The sequence below is a fragment of the Leptonychotes weddellii genome, chromosome 5 (genome assembly GCF_054177405.1).
Source record: "Leptonychotes weddellii isolate Sample4059 chromosome 5, ASM5417740v2, whole genome shotgun sequence".
NCBI lineage: Eukaryota > Metazoa > Chordata > Mammalia > Carnivora > Phocidae > Leptonychotes > Leptonychotes weddellii.
The window spans coordinates 54778696-54799676 of NC_138373.1; the positions used below are offsets into that span (position 1 = coordinate 54778696).

The window sequence follows — 20981 nt, forward strand, 5'->3', positions numbered from 1 at the left end:
ATTGGTAACTGGGATCAGTCACCCCAGCAGGACTGTAACTCCCTTCTTTGCCTGCCTTAGAGGCATGGGGAGGCCAAAGTGGCTGGGTGGCAGTTTTAACTTCCAGTACGGTGGAATCATCGTTGTGTCTTTTGGTGGAAGCATTCTCCCCTTTGGAACTAAGACCTCCAGGCCAGCAGAGCATAAGGTCTGGGAGGCAGGAAGCAAAAATGTTGCTAATGGGTCCCTAGGGGTAATCATGAGTGCTGCCACACACATTTCCACCCCTTGATTCCGGGACCCGCCATCACTGGCTGTGGGAGAAACGGCACCATATATTGGATGCTGATTCGGAACATAACCTCGTGGAGAACCTTGCCCAGGCCCCTGCAAGGTATTGCCACTTTGCTGACACGGTAACTAAGTCTTCAAAAGGCCATTCTGTTAAGCCAGCTGCTTCGGGATGGCGGGCATCATGGTAAGACAGGGAATTCCATGAGCATCCTTCCTGTGTTCCTCTCACTTTAAGGATTCCCACTTTAAACGTCTCGCTGTTCGGGTAAGGCTGCAGTTTTCCTCAGCGATGGGGATTCGGGAGATTCCTCAGGCAAGAGGGCCACAAACTTATAATACTTCCTCTACCAGTAGGAGATTTTAAGGAATACACTTTCCTTCAGCTTCTGTCTGCTTTTTCAAAGAATATTTTCTTCAGATTTTAAAATCGTTATTGGTAGGAGGTTGTATGAGCAACTTCACTTGGGTACCATTACTGGAAATGTCCAGTAATTATCTTTTATCTGTGGAACATTTTGGAGTAGGGGAAACAAGAAGAGATGGGGCAAATTGTGAGGGAGAGCGATGTTATGATCATAAACAAAACTGTTTCCTTGGACATCTGTCACAACAAAGTTAACAGCAGTACATTCTGACTGACCTTTGTCTTACAGTAAAATTTGGGAAGTATCAATCTCTTTTAGTACAATTTTCTAAAGCTGTGTTTGCTTTTATTATTAGGAACTGAATGACCTTCATATAGAAGCACTTTCCGTGATAGCAAATTGCCTTGAAGATATGGATACTTCGGTGCTCTTTCAGCAGACAGGGGGTCTTAAGAAGCTCCTCTCATTTGCAGAAAACTCTACAATTCCTGATATTCAGAAGAACGCAGCAAAAGCAATAACTAAAGCAGCTTATGATCGTATGTCTCATTTTATATAAACTAAGCACACATACTTCCTCTTTTATTCTTGATTTTGATTAGTACTAACAAGCACTGGAGTATTTGTCTGCTTTTAAATGGTCATCTGAGAATAGTGCCATATTTGCTATTTGGGGCCAAAATTCATCCTAATGCCAATGAGTAAAAGTAGAGATTGCTTTGTCAGGGATATAATAAACTCTATGATTTAATTATGTTTTTTTAAGCAATGCATTCATAAATTAAGTTTTTAAGGCTTTATTTTTTTTGATTTTGAAATTTTACAGAATCCATGCATTGTTTGTGATCCTGAAAATGTTGTTTCAATATGGAATGATATCTATACCGTAATTTCAACTTCAGCCGGAGACTAGCAGTGCCATGTGATATAGCTGTGAAAAATAATATGCTCATACTATATACATAATACAATTTTCATTTCAGTGGCAAGCTATGTTGACATAAATCTGTAAAATATGAGAGATTAATTATATCACAAGCACTGAAGCTGAAATTATAGTTTTAATTTATGTATATTTGGAGTATTTTATTTAATAAAAGAAGTGATTTTATTTTCCCCCTTCCACATCACTCCTCTTATAAATGATGACAGTTTTGACTAGTTTAAGTGATTTATATTCTAAACATATATACTCACATCTGTATATATGTCTGTGTATATATTATGGGAAACATTTCCTTCTCAATCCATACTGATTTCTTCAAGGCAGAGTTTTATTGCAGTAAGTCGAGTTTCACCATCCAGCACATAGTTAACATAGAGGGAACTTGCCAAATCTAGACAGGCTGTAAAATTGAAGTTTTTAATACTGGAAAAAGTTACTCGATTCAGTATTCTGTCATATGGAATTTAGACCTTATCAAACCTGATCAGTTCTGTTTTCCAACTTTCTCAGGACTTCTTAGCTATTTAAGACCAAAAGAAAGGGCAATGGCAAGACACGGACAATATCAGACCTAAAATTTTTGCAATTTCTCTTTTGTCTAGTGTGGTTGGACCATTTCAAGATGGTCGCAGCCCCTCTTGGAATAGTGAGTTTCATTACTCATCATGTGACGTAGCAGTGGGAAGAGCACCGGGTGGAGAGTCCCTGGTGGTCCATTTCTACTGCTAGTCCCACTCCTGGCACTGAGATGACCTAGGTTGTGACTATGAGTGAACCACAGCCTCTCTGGACCTATTTATTAATGATTTATTGAGCCCCCACTCTGTGTCAATAAACCCAGAACAGGCAAAGAAACAGGTGATCACACTGTAGTGTTAAATGAGCTTGATGATAGAAGAAAAGGATCACTTGGGGGGGCCACCTAATGTCAACTTGGATCAGATAGATCTTCCTGACATAGGTGATTTACAAGCTAGGACCTGAAGTAAATAATAGAAATTGGCTGGGCAAAGAAGGTCGTGGTGGGATGGGGAAGGATCACCAGAGCTCAAAGGAGAAGGAACAGTGTATAAAGGCCAGAGGAGAGACAGAGCATGGTAAATTCCAGAACTGAAAATTTTCAGAATGGCTCATGAATATAATGCAGCAGAAAACTGAAAGTGAAGGCTGTAGAAGTAATGAGGAGCCAGATGCTAATGGGTGATAGAGGCCAAGTTAAGGACTTTGGACCTTATTTTGATGGCAACAAAGAGCCACTGAAGTGGCTTAGAGAGGTGAGGGACCATTACAGATATTTTTTAAAGAAAGAAGCCTCTTGCTGCAAAGTGGAGGAGAGATTAGAAGTGTGCAGGACCAGACCCAGAAAAGACCAGGAAGGGGATTGCTGTGGTAATCTAGGTGGAAGGTGAAAGTATCCTGAAACAGACATTTGCAAGGAGGACCACCAGCACAGTGCTTGGCACATTGGGAGGACCCATAAGTGTTTGTTGACTGACTACATGGGTTGGAGGAGGAAGAAGGCGATGTCAAGGATAAGGCCAGGTTTCTGGCTGGGACGGCTGGAGGTAGAATGGTGCCATTCACTGAAATGGGGAACTCAAGAAGAGGAGCTGGTTTTGATGAAAGGAAAGGAAATGAGTTCTATTCTTTCAAAAATGGTGGTAAAAGGGGTGCCTGGCTGGCTCAGTTGGTGGAGCATTGCGACTCTTGATCCTCAGGGTCATGAGTTCTAGCCCCATGTTGGGTGTAGAGATTATAAATAAACTTTAAAATAAATAAATAAATTAATTAATTAATTAATAGAAATTATGGTAAAACACACATAGTATTAAGTTTACTGTCTTAACCAATTTTAAGCTCAGTGGCATGAAGTACATTCACGTTTTTGTGCTACCATCGCCAACATCCGTCTCCAGAACTCTTTTCATCTTGCCAAAGAGACACCCTGTACCTGTGGAACAACGAACTCCCCATTTCTTCCTCCTTGCAGTCCCTGACAACCACCATCCTCTCTGTCTCTATGATTTTGACTATTTTAAGTCCTTATATAGGTGGAACCATACAATATTTGTCCTTTTGTGACTAGCTTGTTTCACTTTGCGTGACTTATTCTCAGGTTTATCCATGTTCTAGCGTACATCAGAATTTCCTTCCTTTTTAAGGCTGACTAGTGTTCCATAGTATTGTATATATCACATTTTGTTGATCTATTTGTCTATTAATGGACACTTGGGTTGCTTCCACTTTTTGGCTACTGTGAATAATGCTGCTATGAACATGCATATACAAATAGCTTTTCAAGGGCGCCTGGGTGGCTCAGTTGGTTAAGCGACTGCCTTCGGCTCAGGTCATGATCCTGGAGTCCTGGGATCAAGTCCCACATCGGGCTCCCAGCTCAGCGGCGAACCTGCTTCTCCCTCTGACCTTCTCCCCTCTCATGCTGTTTCTCTCTCGCTCGCTCTCTAATACATAAATAAATAAAATCTTTAAAAAAAATAGCTTTTCAAGACCCTGCGTTCAGTTCTTTGGGGTATACTGACTGGACTTGTTGGATCATATGGTAATTCTGTGTTAAATATGTTGAGGAGCTGACATAACGTTTTCCTAGCAGCTGCACCATTTTACATTCCCATCAACAGGACACAAAGGTTCCAATTTCTCTACATTCTCACCAGTACTTGCTATGTTGTTTATTTAGTTAGTCAATAGCCATGCTAATGAGTATGAGGTGGTATTTCATTGTGTTTTGGTTTGTACTTCTCTAATGATTAGTGATGTTGAGCATTTTTTCCATGATCTATTGTCCATTTGTTTCTCTTTGGAAAAAATATCTACTTAAATCTTTTGCCCATTTTTTAACCAGGTTGGTTTTTTTTGTTTGTTTTTTTGTTGTTGTTGTTGTTGTTATTGAGTTGTAGGAGTTCTTTATACTGTGGGTAGTAACTCCTTATCAGATGTATGATTTGCAAATATTTTCCCCCATTCCATGGGTTGCCTTTTCACTCTATTGATTGTGTCCTTTGATGCAGTTTTTAATTCTGATGTAATCCAATTTATTTTTTCTTTTGTTTCCTGTACTTTTGGTGTTATATCCAAAAAATCATTAACAAATCTGACATCAGGAAAATTTTCCCATTTTTGTCTAAGCATTTTATAGTTTTATCTCTAATGTTTAGGTCTTTGATCCATTTTGAGTTGTTTTTGTATATGGTGTTAAGGATCCAACTTCCTTCTTTTGCAAGTGGAAATCCAGTTTCCTAGCACCATTTGTTGAAATCCATTCTTTATTTGTAATACAAAGAAACTCAACCAGATAGTCTTTAAATTCCATCTGGCACTTTATGTTTTATGAATCTACTTCCTTATGTTAATTCTAAAATGACTATATTCCAGTTCCAAATTGTGTCTCCTCACTATTTTAGAATCAAATGACTAAATCTGTATTTATTACATCTATGTCATTTGTGATTTTTTTTTCATGTTCCCTTTAACCACCGTTTTTCCAGACTGAAGAATCTATATTTTACTTAGTCTTTCCCCATATGTCACGTCTGTAGGCTATCCTATAATCATCGTCTTACTTTTTCTGGACTTTCTCTTGTTCACGATACCCTCTTTGAAGTAGGGTGATATGTATTATGAACAGCATTTTAAAAACATGCACCGTCATTTTATGTAATATAAAGATTTGGTTATCTTATGATTATTTTCAATTTCAGTTTTATGAAGCAAGTATCTTAATCAGCCTTTTGACCATGTCAGCAAACTGAGCCAACACTTCGAGGGAAAGACCTACAGTGAACCCCAGATCCCATTTCTCCATCAGGACCCAGAGTTCAAAGTCTTCCATTTTAAATTCTAACATTTTTTGATTTGTAGTTAAAAAATGCAAATTTTGCTTTGGAAATAATATTGCATTTTCACTGAGGTCTAGGAAATAATCAGTGTATACTAGTCTTCTATGAAATCTTGAAAAGGTATGTTCTTTGCTTACTACTTAACAAATATTTATTCTATGCATGCTATATGCAAGGCACTATTCTAGAAGATAAAGGTAAACAATGAATAAAATAAGTGGATAAATATTTGTTGAATAGAAAAAAGATGTATTTCCAGTGGAATGTAGAGTTTGATATTTGCCTTTTAGCTCAGCTTTCTAAATTACACTGTACAGTTTTTGTCATCCTTATTTTTTATCTATTCTTTGATCTATCACAGAAGAAGAGTGGTATGTTAGAAGTTTCTCACTATGTTATTTCTGTTGATTTTTTCTTGTAATTTTATTTTAACTAACTTTGCTTTATTTAATGTTATTTTATATCCATTATTGATTTTTTTTAAAAAATCTCATTTAATTGATTTTTAGCTTTAAATTCTAATTTGATATTAAGATTGCCATTTATCATCAAATATGGTCTTGGCAAAAACAAGCTCTGTAATCTCCAGATAGTTTAAATAAAGAGACAAATGAAGGGACTACTTTCCAAAGTACAGTTAGGGTTAAGGGAACAAACAACGGATGGTGAGATCCCCACAGATTAGCAATATCTTATCTCCATGCCTTAACCTTAAGCATGTGACTTCTGCTTCTACCATTCTGCCAAAATAGTCCTTGTAGAATTTGGCATTAACTTCCCAGCTCCTAAATCTTACAGACATGTCATTTAGCTGATTATTCTCTTCTATTTATTTATTTACCTCCTTATGCTGTTTACATAGCCAAATCAACAATAACCACCTCCTCTTCCCTGCCTCCATTCTATACTGTGCTTTATTTTCAACCCTAAATATTTCTTGTCTACCCCTTCTTATATCAACTCTTGCCTGCCTTGACTTCTCTCTGCCAGACCTAGCCAGATCTATCATGCTTTATTTTATATTAATTAGTAACAATGGTAAACTCTAAAAACTTAACAAGGATTCACAAAGTTATCTCCTAATATTTCTGTATTGAAAATACATAGTTGTGAATTTTCAAAATAATTTTCCACAGAAAATCCTAGAAGAGACCACAGGCAGTAATTACTCTGACATAGGCCGTAGCAACATTTTTCTGGATATGTCTCCTGAGGCAAGGAAAACAAAAGCAAAAATAAACAATTGGGACTACATCAAAATAGAAAGCTTCTGCACAGCGAAGGAAGCAATCAGCAAGACTAAGAGACAACCTACCAAATGAGAGAAGCTATTTGCCCTGTTAGAAAACTCCATTCATAAGCAGATTTTAACAAATACTGCTCTTCATCCTGTTATTAAGAATAATGTAACCATCAGTATTCATTTATAACATTTTTTTTTTACTTTCCATCATCATCAAACATTTTTTGTAGATTAGGTAATGCATTGTCATTGCATGTCAAAAACACAGTTGAAACACACAAACACATAACACACAACCTTGAAGTTTTGTTTGTTGAGTACTTTTTAACCTGCGTCCCCACCCCACCGTAGAAAGCCCAGACCAGTATGCCTTTGACCTGGCACCAGGAGGAGGAAGGTGTTAATTGCCACATTGCCATGAGGTTTATGAACTGGCATTAACATCTCAGCAGGACCAAAGGTGGTACAATAGCAACTTCTGAGAGTGGGTGAAGAAAGCATCATTACGAGCAGATTTATTTCCAGTTACAAAACCTCATGCTTTTTATTTTAGTGATACTGCACAAATGTTATTTTTAAAGGACATTACTCTATTAGTCGCATAATTACCTTGCCATCTTTATTATCTGTGTAATTAAAACATAAATACTTTACTTCTTGGTGTAGCAATTCAATGAAGGTACTTGGTTAATATATTAATTCATCTTTTAAATCCATTATAGCCACACTGCAGTCAGCACTTTTGAGGTTTGGTGAACACAGCTGGATTTTGAGAACACTCCCAGCAGGGTTGAGAAACTAATTGCCCACAGTATTTAGATTATTTTGAAAAATCTTTCCAATAATGGCATATATACTGTTTTTTTGAATGCAAAAACTGCATTACAACTGCATACTCCAAAGTTAGTCTTTACAAATTAATTCTTTTGGCCGATTTCCCTGGTAGAACTTACTCTCAGACTGTTCCGTTTAGTGAAGTTAATTTAGAGCTTGAGATTCAGGGAAGTCTTAATTATAAATCTAAGCAATTTAGGTCAGAGACTCTAGAAAACTTTCAGATCTTGTTTATTCAGGGATTACTAATCAGGACTACATATATTTTAAAACATTTCAGAAGCCACATACTTGAGATTTAACTATTAATCGCAACATTTTTATAAAACAGTTCTGACCTGACTGAATCCTAATTTTAAATGAAAGGAGCAAGGGATTAAAATGATAGGATTACAGGACATGGTTCATAATTGGTTTAAGACAAATGAACAGAAGTGGTAGTAATTTAGCTGGTGCCAGTTATGATCAGCTTGCGGTGTATCCGATGAACAAAGGCCAAAAATGTTTGCAAAGATGGTGGCATCTCAATGTGATTCTGCTTCTGTGAGTGGGGCAATTTAAAAAACTCATTGTTGGAAGAAGATAGAAATTGTGTATTAACTTTAAAGTGGAAAACCAGTTTCGATAACTTCTCAGAATATTCCTGGAAAAACAAGTTAATTACAGTATATGTAAGTAATGAATTACTTCCACATGCAGATGTTATGTATGACCTAAATTAGTATCAGCAGTTTTTGCAGAGATTTTTATTCTAACAGAATAGTCTCTTATGTATATCAGCATCCTAAAAGCCTGTATCATACATTCTTCTGTTTTAATCAAGTAAATTGAGTTTATGAAGGTCAATTCATGGAGAATCAACCCTAAGACAAAGTTTTTTGAAGGAACTGTAAATAAATTAGCAAAGAATTATTTGTAAGCTGTTGCTTTTCAAACTAGTCTCTGGTACCTCTTATGGCATTAAAATTGAGTTTGGTTAATATACCTTTTTTCGAGACCATGTCTTTAATAAATAGTAACTTATTTAGAATTAACTATAGAACACAGAACAAAAAATTAAGTTTTAATGTTCTAATTTAGTTTAATGTAGTGTTTGCTTAGTATAGTAATGAGGTTGTCATTTATTTAAAAAATGAAACAAAATCAAGAGAAAAACATTAGGGAACAAAGAGAACATTAAAAATACTTGGGTTTTTCATTTAGTGTTCTATGATGGAGTGAATATGGTATGTACTTAGAGTCATAATTTTATTTGTTTTCAAATAAAGAAAATCATGCTAATGTATGTTTAGATTATATTGATGGTAATTTAGCAATTAAATATTTAATTTTTGCTACAACAGCATGTATTGTAACGAGGTAAAAAATGAATATGATTTTTTGATATAAGATTATAAATCCTTAAGACTTGGGGTCATACTCTATTACTCCTTTTTCACTTTCTCCTCTCCTCTCTTTTTCTCTCAAGCATCCAACATGCCAGTTTGTACACCTTAGGCATTCTTCAAATATTGAGTTTTGTATTTAAAGTGAACATCAAATCAACAGGGTTTTGTCCTTAGTGCGAAGAAAGCATTGTGAACATGGCATCATGCCAGGCCCCATGATTGGCGTTAAATAAATTCTCTCTAAATCTGAAACTTGCCTTTTTCTTATTATAGAATTGTCATTTTTTTTTAAAGATTTATTTATTTATTTTAGAGAGACAGAGAGCATGAGCAGGAGGAACAGAGGGAGAGGGAGAGAGAATCTCAAGCAAATTCCGCGCTGAGCACAGAGCCTGATGCGGGGCTCAATCTCACAACCCTGAGATCATGACCTGAGCTGAAACCAAGAGTCAGAGGCTTAACCGACGAGGCTTAACACCCAGGCACCCCTAGAATTTTCTTTGCTGCGTTATTGATATCATATTAGGGAAAAAATTCCAATATCCATAAGTCATTTTGCATAGTCACTGTGTTCTAAAGGTTAAACAGGTGTATATTTTGTTTAGTTTTAAAGCTAAGAAATAGTTTGAATTCCTGTTATATTTTAGATGAGGAAGTAGTTACCCTTGCACAGTTTTTGCAGCAACATTCTGATTTTTTTTTCCTTTTGGTTTATGCAAGCTGAAAATAGAAAACTCTTTCACGAACAAGAGGTCGAAAAATGCCTTGTGGCCCTTTTGGGTTCTGAAAATGACGGAACTAAAATTGCTGCCTCCCAAGCTATTTCGGTGATGTGTGAGAATTCAGGCAGCAAAGAATTTTTCAATAATCAGGGTAAGCAAACCAGACAGACCCATTTTTAGGCCACCAAACTGTCGTTTACCTGGATGTTTATAGACCCACATCTTCCCTTTCGGTTTCTGCAGGGATTCCACAGTTAATTCAGTTGCTCAGGAGTGAAAGTGAAGAAGTAAGGGAAGCCGCGGCCCTCGCCCTAGCTAATCTGACCACATGCAACAGGGCGAATGCAAAGTGAGTACCAGACAACGCAACACTGCCTCGTTTGGGGCCACCCAACAGTCCAACATGTTCTGACTGTAATATTTTGGCTTTCAAGGCAGTGTACATATTCTGTCAGCTGTTCTATCTTGGATTATTCCTCAGAAACCCTCTCGTGTGGAAGATTCCAGAACAAACAGAACTGGAGAGTGCTGGAAATATTAAAGACAACTTTATATAAACCTTCGATACATCTAGAAAAAATATAAAAGATCCATTTTAAAACGACATAAACATTAGGCAAATCTAGAAACATTTTAAAAAGTCAATCTGAAACAACATAATATGGCTAAATACTATGAGGAAAGATTGGAAAGGAATGCCCTCTGCATTCCAAACACTGTGGTACATGATCTGTATTCGTTATAAATTTTAATTATCTAGATAATCTGTCAACAAATGAGAAAACCGAGGCTCTGCAATTTACCTAATTTTCCTGGGTATACAAATTTATTAAAATATCTGAGCTGGAAATTAAACCCAGGTCTGCTGGCCTCCAGAATCTATGTTCTTTTCTCTACAGAAGACCACCTTATAAAAGAGTGAGAATTTCTTGAAGGCAACTTTCATAAATAAAATGATTATTTCCCCTCCCTACATCTCATTTGGTATGCTTATTAGTCAGGATTCTCTAGAGAAACAGAACCGATAGGACATAATATACATAGACATGGAGGTTTATTATAGGAATTGGCTTATGTGATTATGAAGGCCAAGAAGTTTCATGATCTGCCATCTGCAAACTGGGGAACCAGGAAAGATGGTGGTATAATTTAGTCCGAGTTTGACGGCCTGAGAGCCAGGGAAGCCAGTGTCCCAGGGCAGGAAAAGATGAATGTCTCAGCTTAGGCAGAGAGCAAGTTTACCTTTCCACTTTCTTTGTTCTATATGGACCCTCAATGGATTAGGTGATGCCCACCCACTTTGGTGAGAGCAACCTTTACTCAGTCTACTGATTCAAATGCTAACCTCTTCCAGAAACACCTTCACAGACACACTCAAAAATAATGTTTTACCAGCTACCTGGATATTGTTTAGCCCAGGCAAGTTGACACATAAAGTCCACCATCACAATACGTAAGTTATTAACTTTCATGTATTATTCCTTTGTGGCATTGTGGCTAAAATTACTCTTTTTTAACTTGAAATAAATCTTCCTCCACCTCCCTCATATACTTAATCTATCTCTTAGCCTTTCCTTCCCTTTCACTCCTCCCACACAAATATTTTACGAGTCTTTAATGCAATGACTAAAAATCTAACAATGCCTGATTCAAATTCAGCCAAAATGTATAAGCATCAGAAGAAAATTGTGTTCCTTTAAAAGCTACAGTCTTTGACACGGTAATTTCCAAAATTCAGGGTCATCATCATCTATATGAAAGCACATAAATTTCTAGAATATTGAGTCATAGTAAGTAGCAATTTGAAAATAGCTTATTTAGTGATTGTTCCAGTATCGTCGGGCTGGTGCTAAAGTCTTATCAGTGACACTAAAACTCTTCTATCTCAGGTGCATTTAGATTTATATATTACCTAAAACACTTTAACAGGCCTCCAGAGTGTATAGACATCGTAATTTGATGTGAGTTTGCCTGGCTTATATCATCTCACAGTTTTATATAAAATCATAGAAAATTAGGATGTTAAGTAGCTTCTAAAAGAGGCTGCCTCCAGATTTTCTCTTGCAATTTAATCATCTATTTCACAGAATTTTGTCATCTGACTCTACGTTCCATTTTGTGAACATAGAAAGGTCAATTAACACTAAATGATGCCACACATCTCAATTTTTGTAATTTACTTTTTTAAAATTTTCAATTGCAGTTATTTAATCTATTATATATTGTCCTTTCTGATTTTTTTGTTTTTCAATTTGTGTTTGGTATGGAAAATGGGACATGAATAAAAGTGGTTTTATGGATGTCTTTTGAGGCCTGTATAGTTTTTACTTTGGACTTTTGAGCTAAAAGATATTGAAAATAAATATTTCTGAGGAGGAGATGGAGTCAGATTTGACATGTTTGTACCAAATGCTGAAGACTGGAGTTGACAAAGATTCTATAGTCAATCAAAAGGAATGAAAACAAGTAAGCCACATTGTCTATCCTTCTAGCAAGCCTCTTAGAGTATTAATTAGAACCACAACAGAAGAGACAGCAACCATGACTGATTATTTTTAATAAGAAGTGTTTTCTACTCAGATCATCTTTAAAAACATATTAGCTTAAACTCAGCATTGGTGAGTATTTCTAGCATTACATTTTAGAAGCGGGGCCTTAGATCACCTTTCCTAGCTGTGGGATAGGGGTTGGGGGGCTGAGTCACGGCTCTGCTGCTGGGGTGGTGGGACTAGGGGATAGAAAGAATGTTGCTTCTCTGCCACACCTAAGTGGTAAAAGAAGGCAAAAAACCAGAGTTAATGTCTTCCAGGTGCACTGGGTAGCTGTTGAGGTACCTGATAATTGCAAGCCTAATTAAAAAAAAAAAAATTTGCAGTTAAGCACTGTGAATACTAATTTTGTTTGTTAGAAGACAACCCTCCGACATTCATATCCCTATGTGCCTAAAATGGATTTCTAATTCTTTTTTTTTTTAAGATTTTATTTATTTATTTGACAGAGATAGAGTGAGAGAGAGGGAACACAAGCAGGGGGAGTGGGAGAGGGAGAAGCAGGCTTCCCGCAGAGCAGGGAGCCTGATGTGGGACTCTATCCCAGGACCCTGGGATCATGGCCCCAGCCGAAGGCAGATGCTTAACCGATTGAGTCACCAAGGCGCCCTGGACTTTTAATTCTTAAAGCCAGGGCACCTTCTGGAGTTGGAGGCCCATTTCATGAAATGAATGTTCTCTGGTGTGTTATGATTACATTTTATGCTGATATAATTTCCTTTATGTAACAACAGATTTTTGCCTGGCAAGTTGTGGGTAAATTAAAATTTTCTAAGTTAAAGGAAAAAAAAAAAAAAAAAAAACGGGGCACCTGGGTGGCTCAGTTGTTAAACGTCTGCCTTCGGCTCAGGTCATGTTCCCAGGGTCCTGGGATCAAGGCCCGCATCAGGCTCCCTGCTCAGTGGGAAGCCTGCTTCTCCCTCTCCCACTCCCCCTGCTTGTGTTCCCTCTCTCGCTGTGTCTCTCTCTGTCAAATAAGGAAATAAAATCTTAAAAAAAAAATAAGGTAAAGGAAAAAAAATCAACCAGAGGAAGGAAAAATATACTTTGTGGTGACTCTTTTTGTGAAATTGATAAATGCTTTTAAAAAACAAAATATTTTTACAGTCTAAAAATAGAATTTTATACAAATTTGTAATCTAAAATACCTATATTCAGATGTTCACACATCTTGCTTTCTTAAGAGAAAAAACACACTCATATGCAATAGAATGGTAAGATGATGAGCAATTCTGGTAGCAGTGATAAATAAATAGTCAGACCACCCATACCCCTTTCAACTTTAATTATAAATATCACCTTAATTGGTGCCAAAAGATTTTGCCTCACTGGTATTCTCTGTGAATGACGCTTCCTGGATGCTCAAGTTTTCCGTATATTTGAAAATTCTTTATAATTAACAAAGCTTTTGAAAGTTTGTAATGCATGTGAATTAAAATACTCTAAAATCCTTCCTCCAACTTTTGAAGCTGATCATACTGTTACTAGACTTTTGGGGGAGGGTTATGGTCGCCATTTTGAGTTGATGGCCACCACGTGCTCCAAGGTGGTGGTATCAGAGCACTGTAGGGAGGGTGGATGGCTGCTGCACTCTGAGTGTGACCTTCTGGCCTCAGTGCCTCTTGGATGTTGACTCATCTTGTCGACTCCTCATTGGCAAGCTGTCAGTGTCAATTTTCACTGCTGTCTGTAGATCTGATTGGCAGGACTGATCCTGCCAAAATTCTCTTCAAATGCCTTCCTTTCGGTCAGTTAACCAAGCTTTATCAAATTTTATATAAAAGCCATAAGTGAAGGCCTGAGACCTCTTCTCTAAGTGGTGTTTTGGTCCTCAGAGACCATTTCTTCCTTCCTTCCTTTCTCTCTTCCTCCCTCCCTCCCTTTTTTCCTTCCTTCTTTCCTTCCTTTCCTCCCTTCCTTCCTTCCTTCTTTTTTCTTTCTTTCTTTCTGATAGTGCTCATGTATATTACGGATATATGAAGTTTCCAGGTATTTGAGTTATAGACAATTGAGACTGTACTTAAAAAACAATAAATATAAATAAATAAATAAATAAATAAATAAATAAATAAAACAATAAATCTGGCAGACACACATTCCTTTGTTTACAAATAAGCAGGTGTTAGGGAGTAAAATGATGAAAAGTAAAGTAGATCACAAAATCTGTTCTGGAAATAGGTACAACTTCCAGTAGTATTTTGCCTCAGGCCTTATGGATGGACCAGTCTCTGTGCATGGAATGTTCTTCTAACCCCAGAATGCCCATGGCTCACTCGTCCTTCAAGTCTGTTCAAATGTCACCTTCTTTTTTTTTTTTTTTTTAAAGATTTTATTTATTTATTTGACACAGAGAGAGAGACAGCGAGAGAGGGAACACAAGCAGGGGGAGTGCGAGAGGGAGAAGCAGACTTCCTGCCGAGCAGGGAGCCCGATGTGGGGCTCGATCCCAGGACCCTGGAATCATGACCTGAGCCGAAGGCAGACGCTTAACGACTGAGCCACCCAGGTGCCCCCAAATGTCACCTTCTTAAAGAGACCCACCATGACCACATTGTTTACCGTTGCACCCACACACACTTTTTCTCAAACCTCTTTCCCTGCTGCCCCTTTTCCATCGCACTTATGATTTTCTAACATACTGTGTAACTCACTCATTATGTTTGTTATTTATTTTCTGTCCCCAACCCTCCTCTGACCAGCACCCATGAAGGAAATGCCTTTGTCTGTTTAATTCGCTGATGCCTACCAAGCATCTAGAATAGTGCCCACTGCAGAGTAGGCATTTGGGGGAAGTGGACTTACCCAAAATACAATGGAAAGCAACAGGACAGTGAAAAGACAGGTCTGTCTGACATCAACCAATGCCCATAACTTCAAACAGAAAGCGATCATCTCTATTGTTTTGTGTGTTCATTTTTACATAATTGGAATCACAGAAGCAGCAGTGGAAACACACCTCTAAGAGTTTTCTAGTCATACTTCTCATTCTTTATTATCTTTAGGGTAAAAATCACTTAAAGTGGATAAAAACATGGTAAGGCCACAAACACAAATAAAAATAACAGTTTGGAGGTGTAGGAAAAAAGGACAAGAACAGCCAGATTGATTGATTCATTCATTCATTCATTCATTTTAAGATTTTATTTATTTATTTGTCAGAGAGAGAGAACAAGCATAAGCAGGGGAAGCAGTGGGCAGAGGGAGAAGCAGGCTCCCCGCTGAGCAAGGAGCCAGAAGTGGGACTCGATCCCAGGACCCTGGGATCATGACCTGAGCCGAAGGCAGACGCTTAACCAACTGAGCCACGCAGGTGTCCCAACCAGATTCACTTATTTAAAGTGACAGAGGAGAAAGAAAAGTAAAATTATTTTTTAAGTGAATAAATAAAAAGTGAGAAGGCTAAGACAACCCCATAGGAAAAAATAAGTGAAAATAGAAACCAAAGAGCAATAATGAATTTTTATATAAAAATATAACCCATTGGGGTGGCTGGGTGACTCTGTCAGTTAAGCATCCAAATCTTGGTTTTGGCTCAGGTCATGATCTCAGGGTGGTGGGATCGAGCCCTGCGTCAGGCTCTGCTCTCAGCAAGGAGCCTGCTTAAAGAGTCTCTCCCTCTCTCTCTGCTCCTACCCAACCCCCCCACCCCCACCCCACCCCCCGCCGGGGCTCACATGCATGTGCCCTCTTCCTCCCTAAAAATAAATAATAAATCTTAAAAAAAAAATGTAACCCATTTAGTTACTCTGGACACTGTTATCCTTTCTTGGTTCACTGCTAATCTTTCTGACAATTCTCAATTTATAATACTTTTTGGAAAGGAGAAAGTTGTTGATTTTTGATACAGGAAATACCATTTCAGCAAAATTTCATGTGATATTTACCTTGTATTCTTCTATCCAATTATTCATATCAAAGCTGTACATTATTTATGCAAATACCGAGAGAATTATTCTTGGTTGACATTCTTCTGAGGGGCAGATTCTACATATTATAGGAGTATTTTAAACTGTTAATTTATAACATCACTGCCATCTGTTGGATCTGATCAGAATTAGAGTTTCTGAGTTGTCCTAAGAATAAAAAGAGTTTGATGGTTTTCATTTTCCTTGCCAACACTAAGTAAATTTTGGCTATTAGTAAACTATGAAAAGATTAGAAAATAGTATGGTTGGTGACTACATAGTTCTCAAAAGATAGTTATTTTAGGAAATAAGACAATGAATAAAATAAAAACATAAAAAGTAATAATACAATTAATACCCATAGATAAGTAAGTACAAACTGTGGTTTTGCTGTAGAAAATACATAATCAAGTCTCTATTGTTTATTAATAGATCATACTAACTCCTGATTCTTCATACTTATTCCATGTTCTCTCCATGAAGAACTGGGTGATTTTGCTCAAGCTTAGAGACCTTCTAATCTCCATTTCTTTGGTTTTTATTTTTTATTTCTTATACCCCTTCTTCGCTTTCCGCAACAGCAGTGAGTTAAGTAAGTTCTAAATGACAGCACATATAGTGGTTACTTAAACTAACAAAAAGTTGCTTGCTAGGCCACTGCAGGCCTTCACAATACCAGAGACAAAGCTGCTCTTCTTTCTTCTTCTTCTTCTTCTTCTTCTTCTTCTTCTTCTTCTTCTTCTTCTTCTTCTTCTTTCTCTTCTTCCTCTTCTTCTTCTTCTTCTTCCTCTTCTTCTTCTTCTTCTTCTTCTCCAAGATATTATTCATTTACTTAGAGAGAGAGAGAACACAAGTGGGGAGGAGAGGGGGAAGCAGGTTCCCCGCTGAGCAGTGAGCCCAACATGGGGCTCAATCCCAGGACCCCGGGACCATGACCTGAGCCGAGGGCAGACACTTAACTGACTGAGCCACCTAGGGGCCCCTAGAGACAAAGCTCTTCTGTAGGGACCCGTCTGCTATTGTGTGACCTATGGTCAGGACCACAGCAAAGGAAATGAGGAGATGAGTAAGGAGTATACCTCAAAGGGATTCCAGAAAGAGACACAATGCCCCCAAATTATATGGATGTGTGTTTGAGTACTTTGGGAACTTTTAAATGTTCTTTATTATTTATGGATAACCTGTCATTCTGTATTATCAGTATTAATATTTCTCTTCACTAACGTAGAAATAAAGCATTGACTGAATAGTAGAATTATTCATGGCGTACCATGCCTAAGAAAGCCACGTAAGGCGTAGAGAAACCATTTGAAAGGTGTGCCATGTATAGAACTTTATACAGCACTTCAAGAAAAGGCAGGACTTCATCTGTTCACCATGACCCAACTCCCTATTGGTCATTGGGCATTGTCAGGGGAGAGCCTGACCATACGTCATTTCTTGGAATGTTAAATCTCTCTAGTATTGTATAGAAAGCACTTCTCAAAGCTTTTTTTTTTTTTTCCATTCTCACCCCATTAAATAGAGTTGGGGGAAGGTAATATATTTGTATATTTATTTCTACAAGTATTTCTTTTAATTTGTAGACTTAAATATATAGACTAATGCTATGTCTTAGAATTGGCTATATTATGCACTCGAAGCTATTGTGCACCCAACGAGGACAGTCACTTTGAAGGAGAAAAAAAAGTCTCCCCTAAAGTTGGCAAAACACCACAAGCTACACTTCCATCTCTGTTCCTCTATGGGAAGAGATGGGATGTATGGCTTTAAGATGGCCAAGAGTCGTGTAATCTCACCCTTTGAAAATAAATTTTACTGTCTGTTCTAGAACATACTTCTTGGCCAGTTCACACATATACACTTAGAGTAAATAATCTTGTCACTTTGAATACTTTGCTATTAAAGAAACATCGACTGTAGAACTAATCCACTGTGATTTACAAAATTAAAATGCAGTCTCATGAAAAATGCAAACTCATGTTACAGACTTGATGTATCGGTTGGACTTCAGAATGCCAAAGCTGTACAGTTATTGTCTTTGTTGCGTAAGGGTTTTTCACCAGGAAAATGTTTCCAGAGCTGTTTTCACTGCTGTGAAGGGAACTGTGTCTTCATACTGACCCCTAGTGGTCATTAAGAAGGAAGTTGGGGGAGGGGCAAAAAAGGCAATGGAAAGATTGCTCTGAATTTTAACGAAAGGCACAATAATTTAATTTGAAACACTCTCTGGTGCATCTAAAATAATATTTTAAAACATTATTAAAATATTGTCATCTCATAAGCATTTCATTGTGTTGCTTTTGAAGAAAGAATATTCTCCTGCTAAATGTGTGTTAATAGATGCTTACATTTGTCTTTGGCCCTTTTAAGGTGCAGTCACTTTAAAATGTTTTGACATTTATAACCATATAGGATTAATAGCATATGCTTGGACAGCATTAGTTAATCTCATTGTTATTGTAGTCTCTCTAGAGCTGATTTTTTGCTCTTGACTTTGTATAATAGATTATTTTGTTTTAAAATTCTTATTAGTATCACTTTGTTGTAAGATGCTACCTCCTTTGAATTAGAATGCTCACAATGTGAGCATCCTACAAGATAACTGAGTTAGTTTCATAACCTTTTAGGAAATTCAGTTTTGTATAAGGATGTTTTAAACTTTTGTATTAAGGATGATATCTCAAGGAATTTAAAGTGTTTATTTACTATTTTAAAAGGCTTCTGAAGTTAATAGATCAAATAAATGGGAAGAGTCTTTGTGGTAAACTTAAAATTTATTCTTGTATTATTTCCATACAAGTTTACTGAATGGATATTTTTCATTTCTACCTGTTAGTGCCTTGATTCCTTCTCTGCCTGATAGAATGTTGTTATAACACAGGCTATAGTAGGTTGGAAAAATCATACTGGATTTGAAGAAAAATATACAGTGAAAAGCTGGATATTACAATAAAACAGGTTGATTCCATATCTCCATTTTGTGTTAGTTGTTGCCTAGTCGACCTTCACAGTTTAAAATTTATTGGCTACTAGTTTTGTGAGGCTGTGGGGATCCCATGAAATGTTCAATTAGAAAATTGTCTGTGCTGCTTTTATTACCCAGAGAGCAGAGACTGACATTTGCATACTCTTACCTTAAAGTTTCTGGTACCCCTTTCAGGTTTGATTTCTTTTTTTTTTTTTTAAGATTTTATTTATTTATTTGACAGGGAGAGAGACAGTGAGAGAGGGAACACAAGCAGGGGGAGTGGGAGAGGGAGAAGCAGGCTTCCCGCAGAGCAGGGAGCCTGATGCGGGGCTCTATCCCAGGACCCTGGGATCATGACCTGAGCCGAAGGCAGACGCTTAACGACTGAGCCACCCAGGTGCCCTCAGGTTTGATTTCTAACATTACTGATGTTCATAGAAAATTTTCAAATTATTGTGTGATTTTTTTCTCTCACACTCTCACTTTGAAGCAGTACTTAAAACCTACATAAATTCCATTTTTACTCATCCTTGACTTTTTATATTAGTCATTTTCTGTGATTTTTTTTTTCCTCTCTGGAAATGGCCTTTATTACTCACTGGCTGCACCTAAATGGGAAAGACTTGGGTGGGACTCCCGAGGAAACTGTCACAGCTCTAGCCCTGCAGGTGTTGGAGATTTGACCACTTCGCTGAAAAGTTGTCTGAAAATGAAAATTTCATACACACATGCAAATTTGGAAATATGATATTTTTCCATGGTCCAAAAAATCGAGAGGATATACGAAAATCTCTGCCTTGTGGCTCACTGAATATAGCAGACGGTTGTGATGGTGAGAACTGGCATGTGTGGGCCAGGCTTTGAGCTAGATACTTGAAATGGAATATATTATTAAATCCTCGAAGCAGTCCCATGAGGCAGGGATAATTGTTAGGTCCACTTTGTGGATGAGGAAACAGAGGAACAGTCTTTGCCCAGCGTCATGGCAGCGGGGTGGACACACCCCGAGGTAGTCCGCTATGCACAACCATAGGGAGTTTGCAGGAGTTGAAACTCCTAGTCTCCACTCCTGCAACTTTTCTCTCTCTCTGCCTCCTGCTTAGTATCTGAGTCTGAATTTCTCCAGATCTTCACCAAAATGCTTTTCTTTGCTTTCCTGATCTCTGAATTCTTCCAGACTGGCCTGCCCAGGGCTCCTGGAACTCCAGTCGGCCCCTCCAGAAGGGTGAATCTTCATTTCCTCCTTTCCTTCCTAAATAATAAGGACCACTCCATTCCTCCCAGCTTCCTTTCCATTATCCTTCCTCTCCTTCCCCCTCCTTCTGTAAGGAGAATAAGGAAAAGGGAAAAAAATATATCCATTGGTTAGTAAGAATTTCCCACTATGCTGCATATCAAACTGGCCTGCCTCATTTCTCATCCCCTGGATTTTTTTTTTTTTTCTAGAAAACACCATACTTTTTAAAGCTTCAGAGAGGGATGATTGTAAAAAAGGTTATAGACTAAAAGTCAGACCACCGGTGTTTTAATCCTGTGTTGGTTGATTGACTTGCCTCACGAGCAAGTCTTAGTCTCTCTAAATGTTATCTTTCTTAACTACAGAACAAAGAAAAGCGAGCCTAGATTATCTGTTATATTTTGTGCATCTGAGTAACTACCCTCTATCCAGTATCATAGGGAGTCTTGAGCACAACTTCCACTAGGAACTAGTTGGGATCACTCTTTACCACTTTTTTTTTTTATTCTTATGTTAATCCCCATACATTACATCATTAGTTTTAGATGAAGTGTTCCATGATTCATTGTTTGTGCATAACACCCAGTGCTCCATGCAGAATGTGCCCTCCTCAATACCCACCACCAGGCTAACCCATCCTCCCACCCCCCTCCCCTCTAGAACCCTCAGTTTGTTTTTCAGAGTCCATCGT

At 37.6% G+C, this 20981-nt stretch overlaps 1 protein-coding gene across 1 annotated transcript in view; it reads left to right on the top strand.

Annotated features, from left to right (window-relative positions):
• The window catches only part of ARMC3 (armadillo repeat containing 3), a 93420-nt gene that overhangs the window by 34869 nt on the left and 37570 nt on the right, over nucleotides 1-20981 (top strand). Inside the window, exons 8-10 of the mRNA XM_081820743.1 lie at nucleotides 994-1177; nucleotides 9627-9779; nucleotides 9872-9977. Of these exons, the coding sequence (XP_081676869.1) occupies nucleotides 994-1177; nucleotides 9627-9779; nucleotides 9872-9977 (443 nt within the window). The remainder of the gene's footprint in view (nucleotides 1-993; nucleotides 1178-9626; nucleotides 9780-9871; nucleotides 9978-20981) is intronic.